The 9,082-nt window shown below is 62.6% G+C and overlaps 1 protein-coding gene across 3 annotated transcripts; it reads left to right on the forward strand.

Moving 5' to 3' along the window:
- Nucleotides 1-2,262: 2,262 nt before the first annotated feature.
- LOC149996624 (zinc finger protein 705D-like) lies at nt 2,263-9,082 on the forward strand. 3 transcript variants are annotated; one of them, XM_090258110.1, is made up of 6 exons: nt 2,263-2,327; nt 4,581-4,667; nt 6,129-6,255; nt 6,928-7,023; nt 7,497-7,579; nt 8,036-9,082. In XM_090258110.1, the coding sequence occupies exons 2-6, from the start codon at nt 4,656-4,658 to the stop codon at nt 8,678-8,680; spliced, it is 963 nt and encodes a 320-aa protein (XP_090114236.1). In that variant the 5' UTR covers nt 2,263-2,327; nt 4,581-4,655; the 3' UTR covers nt 8,681-9,082. The 3 variants fall into 3 exon arrangements, with proteins under 3 accessions (XP_090114236.1, XP_090114237.1, XP_090114234.1); XM_090258111.1 differs by having other exon boundaries at nt 8,039-9,082; XM_090258108.1 differs by lacking the exons at nt 2,263-2,327; nt 4,581-4,667 and having other exon boundaries at nt 6,111-6,255.

Below are 9,082 nucleotides of genomic sequence, written 5' to 3' on the forward strand. Positions count from 1 at the left end.
GGACTTAAGGACACCGGCAATCCTCGCTTTGTTGGCCACCCAGTTCATTAGGAGAATGTGGGCACCGTTTTGAGCAGAAATCCTTGTCAAATGGGAACATGAGCTACCAACCCATTGGCAATAGATGAAAGCCTACGAACAAAGAGCTGTCTGTACTAAGTTGCAATGAGTCAGACTATTTGAGAAACCAGCCAGTTTAGAGAACAGACAGTTTGTTGGTGAACACGTCCCCGGCTTTACAGCCCCGCCGATTAGTAACTGACCACCCCCGCCCCCGGCCGGAATGGCCAGGGCGCTGCGCTCACAGTATGGCGTTTACCGTGGGGCACGCGAGTGCGCCGAACGTGCACTCGCCTCCCCCACTGACGGGGGGTTTTCACTTGCCAGGACCATGCTCTGCCCGCGGAACTGGGGAGAACGTTGGATCACGTGGTCAGGTCCTCTGCAGTCCCCCCTCAGGCGCACAGATGCAGGGCAGTGAGAGGCCACTGACCGCGGAGGCGGCAGGTCTGGGCTGAAGCTTTAAATCTCTGCCCTCGCTGCCGGCTGAGGTCTGGGCACAGGCGGGACGACTGTCCTCCCCGAGTACCTGCAGCACGGTTCTATCCTAGACCAGGCGGATGCAGACCAACGGGCTCCCAACCGTTATTGTGCATAAAGGCCACCTGGGGACGTGGCTTTGACGTGCAGACACTCGGGCCGCGTTGGGAAGCGCAGTGTCCGGAGGCGCAGGGGAGCCCGAAGTCCGCACTGCGGACACGCTTCCCGGGCGGCTGTTCTGGAACCTGCTCTGGAACGCTCACTGGGAAGCACCAGCTCAGATCCTCTCTGGACTTGTAGCTCTAAATCAGGGCACCCTAAGTTCCCTGACGTAGAACAGACGTCACGTTTGGCTCTAACGAGTGACGCCCACCCCGTGCGTGTGCGTGTGCGTGTTTGCAGCACGGAGGGGCGAGGCGCACCCATTAGTCCATGCAAACGTGGGTCCAGTTTTATATGGACGATCAGGGACTGGCCTGGGGGACTGACCAAAGTGACGCAGCGACCCATTCGGAAGGAGGTCCTGCAGTCACAGGGGCTTGACAAGGCTCCAGACTCTGCAGAGGAGGGAGGGAGAGTTTTGCTGTAAAAACTATCGGGGTACAACGACAGACGAAGTACGTGGGCACAGGTGGATAACCCAATATGGATTTTTACTATTCCTGCCTAAGAATGTCAGCTTCCAGTTCAAACCCGTTTAAGTCCAACTATTTTTTTAAATTAACTTAAAAGCTGGAGAGACCAGCATTAGCCACGGGAAAGCCGGGGGTTCTCCTCCGGAAGTGACCTTCAGGGAACTCCTGCAGCACGGAGAGCTGGGGCTCAGGCTCGTCAAAGCTCCCCCAGCAGAACCTTCGGAACTCACCGAGGACACGTGGGCGCACACGTCCCACAGGGAGACGTACTAGGATGTAAACGCAGCGGCCGAAACTTGGAAACCCAGGTCCGCGCCGCCGTCCAGTGTCCGCGTGAGAAAGCAGATACCCCAACCGCGTGTCCGGAAATAAAAGCGGACGTTTCACCGGCGGAAAGCGAGAGCTGCCCTCCCCCAAGGAACACGCTGCTTCCACGCCTCGCTGTCCGGGCCGAGCGGGAACCACTCAGGAAAGCAACCCAAATGCAGAGGAACGCGGCTCGTCCTCCAAGTTAAAAACACGCTTCCGGGCGCCGCGGAGCGAAGACAAGGAACACGTGGGATGGCAACGGCTTGGAGCGCAGCGACCCGCCCGCTGCAGCACATCGCCCCGCTGGTCGCAGACGCGCTTGAGTTTAAAGCCCCGAGAAGCGGCGGACAGAGAAGGAAGCGCACCCGCGCGCACCGCACACTCCCAGGCAGCCCCGCCCACCCGGGCCCCTCGGCCCCGCCGCTGGGAGGACGACACGGAGTCGCCGGCATCCGGGACACGAGGCTCCGCCGCCCAGTTTTTACTGAACGGGGAGCGGGCGACCGCAGCGGACGCGCCGGAGACCCACGGCTACACGGAAGGAAACCCGGAGCCCGGGGCGCCGCCGCCGGAAGCGCTGGGGGCGGGGCGGAGGCCCCGCCCACCCGCAGCCCCGCCCCTCCGGGCTCGCCGTTTCCTGCCGACCCGGAAGCAGACTTCCCAGACCCGGGGCCGTTCCCTGGAGCCAGTTTTCCTATTTCTAGTTCAAAGTCGCACGTTGATGCCCCGGCGCCGCGGCCTCCTCGCCGCAGGCCAGGGTCCCGGGGACGCTGCGGCTCCCGCAGGGATCCCCGCCTCGTCGGCAGCCGCTGCGCTGCCGGCCCGGGTCCGCGTCGGTTTCAGGTAAACTCGCCGCGCGGCCCGACCCCGCCGCGGCCTTTCCACGGCCTCCGCTCCCCGCCCGCGCCCCGGCCGTTCGCCCCTCCGTGCCCCCGAGCTCCCCGCGCGTCCTGGCGCCGCCCTGGCGCGCTGTCCCGAGACCCGACCGCTGGCCGAGCCTGCCCGGCGGCGTTCCCCGCCCCGCGCCCCGCGGATGGTGCCTACGTGGGGTGTGGGACCCTTTTCCTAAAAAGTGTATCGGGGTGACTGGTCACGGTCCGCCAACACGGCAGCTGTGCACCGCGCTGCGTGCGCTGCACCCCGGCCCCCCGCCGTCCCCAGTCAGTGCGGCGCCCTGCGCCCCCTCTCCCTCCGGCTGTCAGCACGCTGCTGTGCGCGTGCGTGCGCGTGTGTGTGCATGAGTGTGTGCGCGCGTGTGCATGAGTGTGCGCTGCGTGCGTGTGTGTGCGTGCGTGCGCGTAAGTTTGTGCGCGCGCGTACGTGTCCGTGTGTGCGTGTGCTGCGTGCGCGCGCGTGTGCATGAGTTTGCGCTGCGTGCGTGTGTGTGCGTGCGTACGTGTCCGTGTGTGCGCGTGTGCGCGTGAGTTTGTGTGTGTGTGCGCTGCGTGTGAGTGTGTGCGCGTGTGTGCGCGTAAGTTTGTGCGCGCGCGTATGTGTCCGCGTGTGCGCGTGAGTTTGTGTGCGCGCGCGCGCGTGTGTGTGCATAAGTTTGTGTGCTGCGTGCGTGTGAGTGTGCGCACAGCCCCTTCCCGTGCCCACCCAGCCCCCAGCCCCTCAGCCTGACCGCAGTCGGTCTGTCCGCTCGACGCCTCCCTCTGTTCGGTTCGCTTCCCTTCCTGTGGCCGCCGGAGTCCCGCGTGGGTGCGGCCCCGCGGCCCGGGCCCCTCCTGGCTGGTTCCCGCAGCGCCGCGCTCTCCGGGCCGGCCGTGGGCGTGCGGTTCTCCGAGGCTGCGGGCGCGGGGCGGGGCCGCCTTCCGGGGACGGAGGTGACGGCGCGGTCTCCGGCGCTGCAGTTTCTCGTGCCCGCGGTTTCGGAGCCGCTTCCGCCAGGGCCGTGTGTCCAACCGGTGAAAGGACTGTGACCGGCAGGGTCGCGTGAGGCTCCGTCTGATACAAACACCGCTCTGTCTCTTTCTGGGCCTCGGGCACAAACGGGAGAGTTAGTCCCACGTGTTGGTCACATGTTGTCACCGCTTTCCCATGAAACACACCTCACTGTTATCGGTATTTTAGGGGAGAGTTTAGTGTATAAACGCCCTGTGCGTGCCTCACGGTTGTGTGTGCTGTACACATGCATGTAAATTACATGTGTGTGCGATGGAGGGCAGCGCCGCCGCCGCCGAAGGTTAACGGAACAGCACTGCAGGGTTGAGCGGCCACCTTAGGAGGAGACGGGGGTCCGCTGGGGCTGCGGCCGCTCTGTCTTCTCCGCGTGCCCGTGACCTGGAGGGCCGGGGCCGCACGCGACAGTGGCTCTGGCTCGTGCACGTCTTCCCGCTCCTTCCTGACGCTGCGGTCTGAAGCACTGGACGGGCGGGACGGGCGCCGTGGGTCCCCGCAGGCGGAACAGGGTGTTGAGTGGACTGATCCTGTCCTAAGTCGGTTCCCGGTTGCTCGGTAGCCAGCCCGTGGGGGGCTTGAGAGCAGGAAGGGGCTGAGGGTCAGGGGGCTCCCCGGAGGATGGAGAACCCCTGCCGGTGCAGAAGGCAGGAGCACTGACACCCGAGAAATGGCCAACGCCCCCTGCAGCTGGGAGCCAGAGCCCCCACGTGGTGTGAGTCGGGGGTCGCGGTGCGCGGAAATCAGCGGAAATGGAATGACTGGGTGCCGCGTCCTAATCAGCGCACAAAGCTCAACACCGTTGCTGTTCTTCTTAAACTTAACGTAGTTTTTCGTCACTACTTACGCCCCCAGGCCTCTCCCGGCTCCGCCCGCGTCCCTCCCGCCGCACTCACCGGGCTGCTGTTCGCGATTGCGATGGGGAGTCCTTTCTCTCTCCCTCTGTGCTCAGCCCCTTGTCCCCGGGCCCTGCCCCCACGAGGTCCTGTGTTTCTGTTGTTTCATCGTGGGCGCGGTCACAGCTGCTTTCTCTGGGCCCTGGGGCAGGGGGAGCGGCCCTGTGCGCTTCCCGTCGCTCCCACTGCGTGTCTGTCGGTCAGGCGGGGCACCAGCCAGGTGACCACGGGGGCTTCACGGCGGGGGCACTGGAGGTCGTGCACGAGACCAGGGTCTCATGGCTTCCTTCTCTGTCCCCAGCTCTTCCCGCTGAGCGCTGGGACTGGCTGCGAGTGACAACCGAGAGGGAGACACCTGGCGCCCGACCTGCTGGCCATGCAGCCCCCGGTGAGTGGGGAGGCCTCTCTGCTGGGGTCGCAGTGGGCAGCGGCGGGCGATCCCCTGCTGGCGGCGGTGCGCTCAGCAGCCGGGGGGTGCCCGCGGGTCTGAGCTGCAGTGACCTTTCCCCGGGACTCCGAGGGGCTGTGCTTGTGTGTTTACGGAAGAGGAGACGCTCCCGTCCTCCGATTCAGGCCGCGGCCTCGCTGGGAAATAACCCACCCGTCCCGCCGCTCGCGGGGGCAGGGCTGTGGCGGGCAGGGGGAGCGAGGGGCAGCCACTGCAGTTTAGTGGGGGGCGTGGTCCCGTCCGTGAGGCCCTCCTGGCTGAGGGCTGTCACGGGCCGCAGGGCCGGGGAGCGTGGGGGGTCGTTCACTTACGTATTCCAGTGTAGGGCAGGGCTCGGATGGAATATATCTGCCCTTTCGGAAACGTCTTGAAAAGAGAGCTAAAATTCTCATTATCCTCCTTGTCCCCGGTACACATCCTGCCTTTTTATAATTGACCTTTTTCTGTATTTGGTAACTGGGATTCGTGTGGGGGGTATTGTTTCCTTAACTGTGGCTGCACATGCAGGACAGGGGCGGGGCAGAGTGACAGGGAAGACCCTGGGGGACGTTTTGGAGGCCGAGACAGACGAAACCAATGGAGAGGCTCCTGCCTTCCAGCGTGGAGACCACACAAGCCACAAGGAGGCAGTCATACCTGCTGTCGGAGGTCCCAGAGGAAGTCGAGAACGGGGGCCTCACCCCGCGGGGCAGTCAGCGGGGCCTGCCCTTCCCCGCCTCCCAGGGGCCGCGCCTGAGTCCTGTCGCCCCGGGGCAGACGGCAGCGGCTGGTCCCGGTCCTGGAGGGAATGCGCTCACTGCCGATGGCTGCCAGCGCTGCCTCGGGGTCCCGGCCCCGCGAGGGATAGACTGACGCCTGGTATTTAGTGCGCACTTACTTAGGTGGGGGCGGGAGCTCCAGACACGCGTGCGTTGCCTCTGTCCACTCTCGTGAGGGGTCACTGGGCCCTTTCACAGGCCTGGGGCCTGGGGTCCGAGGCCCGGCGGCGGCGCGAGGGCAGCAGAGCCGCGGTGGGCAGGAGGCCGGGAGAGGCCCGTGGAGCTGTGTGGCGTGAACCAGGAGAGTTTGAGTTGTGGGTCTTTGAGGGTATTATTGTAGTCACGTGTCTCTGGGAGTCATGAGGATCAGGGGAGGAAAATCTGCAGGTTCCACCACACCGTACTCCTATGGTACTGCTTTGTGATGAAGGGTCACTGACTCGGACCGTGCGTGTCTCCGCGGCGCGTGTGAGAGGCAGGGGCCTGCGCAGCGCTGAGAAGGACGCGACGGGAACCCCAGCCTCAGTGGGCGCTCTGCACACCCGGCCCCTCGGTCCCTTCCTCAGGGCGGTCATCTCTACGCTCCTGCTCCGGACGTGGGTGGGACTGCTCTGTCTAAGTCAGCATGCCCTTGGTGTTCCAGGAGTCGGTGACCTTCGAGGACATAGCTGTGGACTTCTCCCAGGAGGAGTGGGCCCTGCTGGACACGGCCCAGAGGAAGCTCTTCAGAGACGTGATGCTGGAGAGCATCGGCCACCTGGTCTCCCTGGGTGAGTCTCACATGCGTGGGGGTGGAGAAGTGGGTCCGTCCATCAACAGCCCCCGAGAGGGGCTTCCACAGCCCACCCCGCTCTCCACTCTGGTTCCTGCCTAGACCCGGTAACTACAGGAATGAGGCATCCCTACTCATTTGCTTACACCTGGTCTGGTGGCCCACCAGGACGCAGTCCCGACACAATGTAGTGTCATTCTTGCTCGTCGGTCCCCAACACTCAGAGCAGCACTGGAAATGCAAGGAATATTTGTGACTGCATAAATAAGTTAATTAAATGCTCTCTAAATAATTACCCTGTAATGGTCACTGCTGAGGCCTGAGGCCATAGTAGAGAAAATAAGAGAGCTTTCTGATTTTTGTGGGGCTTCTGTTTATTGGCGTCTGTTTGAAAACCGCACTCGGCCCACGTTAGAGACACGCGCTTCCCACACTGTTGGAGAGGTTGGCATCTGCAGTCCGTCTCTGAACGTGGCCGAGGACGTGCGCGTCCTTGACCTGGGTTTCTTGCTGGTCTGGTGACGGACTGTTGTTGTTTTCTCTGCTCAGGGTGGTGATGTCTGGGACGCCCTTCTCTGTTCATATTCTTCCTCGGTCGCCTGTCCTAGACTTGATAGTGCACTTTATTAGCACAGACCTCAAAGTCCATGTACCGTTTATCCTCAAACAGGGTATCAGCATTGCCAGTCAGATGCAACTTTCCAGCTGGAGCGAGGGGACGCACTGTGCAGTGGAGGACCAGCGCTGCCCCAAGGCCAGAGCGCAGGTGAGCCGCAGGGACAGTGCTTCAGGGCAGCAGGTGCCTGCGCAGTGGTGGAGTGCGCCCTGAGACCATCAGTGAAGGTCTGGGGAGTGAACGATAATTTCCAAATGCAGATGGAGGACAGCGAAGAGAATTCTTCAGCTGTTGTATTATTTCAAGCATATGTCAGTCAGAGCTCACGTGTCCTCCTGCCGTTGGCTGTAGGGGGAAGGACTTCCATGCACTTATTGAAGTTAAACTCACGTAATAGCTTGTCCTGGTCCTCCTTTGAGAAGGCTTCCCTCTCTCTTCCTGCCCAGCATCTCGTCTCCATTTTACGTTTTCCATACTTCAGTCCTGAAAGCCCTTACTAACTGTCAGGGCCCTACAATGAGTATCCCCATCAAAATGCCAATGTTTGAGGCTCACATGGGCTTGGTGCTTTTCAACATTTTCATTCCACTAATGCCATTTTAATTATTTTTCAATTATTTTAGGCAGGGACAGTGACATTAAAAAACAAGAGATGGCAGCCCCCCAGGACCCCAGCAGAAAGGACATGTGGACGGTCGTGCCCCTGGTGAGTGTCATGGATGCAGGCCTGGTCATTCGTGTTAAAGACCCGGCAGCAGGATGTTTGTGACTGAGCACATTAGCCAGATTCATATTAATTTAGGATTAAGTTTATTCTGAGCACAATGTTTTAGGTAGTTTTAATTTAGTAGAAATATTAACCCATGCTCAAAACTGGAACCTGAGATCTTAATAAAAAGGAAACCGCATGAATGTTGCTTTAATGCCTCGTCTTTGAGACAGGCTGAATTTCCCACCATTAACCTCTACGCTCTGCAGCTGCGTTGCTGCAGAAGAGGAACCCTTTGTGCGTGGAGGGCAGTAGCAGCATGTCTGTGCCTGTAACCCCGGAAGGCTAACCGGACACTGTCCCTGGAGGACCTGTTCAGTGCTCAGGTGTGGGGGAGCCAGTGTGCGACGTCTGCGGGCAGATCACTAACCGCCTTTCCTCTCCTTCCCCAAGCAGAAGCCGCGCCCTCCGGAGGCTGCCTGCGGACACAGCGGTCTGGGAAACCTCACTCCGAGCGCCGCAGCGGCTGGGCACCTGATCGCTCGCGTGGAAAAGGGGCCCCGTGTCCGCAGACGGCATCGGGCCTCCGTCAGCGAGCAGCCGTGCCTCCCCGCGCGGAAGCAGGCGCCCGCCCGGGGCCGGGCCTACGCGTGTCCGCTCTGCGGGAAGGCCTTCAGCAACTGCTCCAGCCTGCGGCGGCACGAGATGACGCACACCGGGGAGAAGCCGTACGGGTGCCCGATCTGCGGGAACGCCTTCATCCAGAGCTCCGACCTCAGGAAGCACAGCCTCACGCACACCGGGGAGAAGCCGTACGAGTGCCACCGGTGCGGGAAGGCCTTCAGCCAGTGCTCCAACCTCAGGCAGCACGAGCGCACGCACACCGGGGAGCAGCCGCATGCGTGCCGGCTCTGCGGCAAGGCCTTCAGCAAGTGCTCGGCCCTGCGGCGGCATGAGCGCACGCACACCGGGGAGAAGCCGTATGGGTGCCGGCTCTGCGGGAAGGCCTTCAGCCAGTGCTCCGCCCTGCGGCGGCACGAGGGCACCCACAGCGGGGAGATCATGGGCGCCTTCGGCACGTACGCGGGCCTGAGATGACGTGGGCATGCGGGGGCGCGCGTGCAGAAGAGACGGCAGTCGTCGCGTGGCCGTTCAAACGCCCTGCAGTCAGCGTGGGGGGCCTGCGGTCGTTCTTCCTCGTCGGGCCGCTGCAGCTGCGTGTGGAGCAGGGCCGTCTGCGTGGCCGCTCTGGGCAGAGCCTCCCGCCCGCGTCCTGGCCATGGCGGCGATAGGAGAACTCACGCTGGGAGCAGAGGGACAGGAATGCATGAGTCTTCAGCAGAGGCTCTACACTTCCCACCCGAGGACGCACGCAGCGGAGAGCCTCGGTCTGTAGTCGGTGGGGCCGCTCTCATTCACAACTCGTGGCTAGGCGACCCGAGCAACCCCCCTGGGGGAACCCTTAGGTCCGTAACCACTGAACAGATACTCAGCCGAGCC

The sequence above is a fragment of the Furipterus horrens genome, unplaced genomic scaffold (assembly GCF_987537825.1).
Source record: "Furipterus horrens unplaced genomic scaffold, mFurHor1.1.pri manual_scaffold_12, whole genome shotgun sequence".
NCBI classification, from domain to species: Eukaryota; Metazoa; Chordata; class Mammalia; order Chiroptera; family Furipteridae; genus Furipterus; species Furipterus horrens.

Excerpts from the sequence above, each read along its gene's own strand:
- LOC149996624 (XM_090258108.1), top strand. The coding sequence starts at position 6,111 with ATGCCCTTGGTGTTCCAGGAGTCGGTGACCTTCGAGGACATAGCTGTG. Across the intron at positions 7,024-7,496 it reads GCCCCAAGGCCAGAGCGCAG|GCAGGGACAGTGACATTAAA; the intron begins GTGAGCCGCAGG and ends CAATTATTTTAG. Across the intron at positions 7,580-8,035 it reads TGTGGACGGTCGTGCCCCTG|CAGAAGCCGCGCCCTCCGGA; the intron begins GTGAGTGTCATG and ends TCCTTCCCCAAG.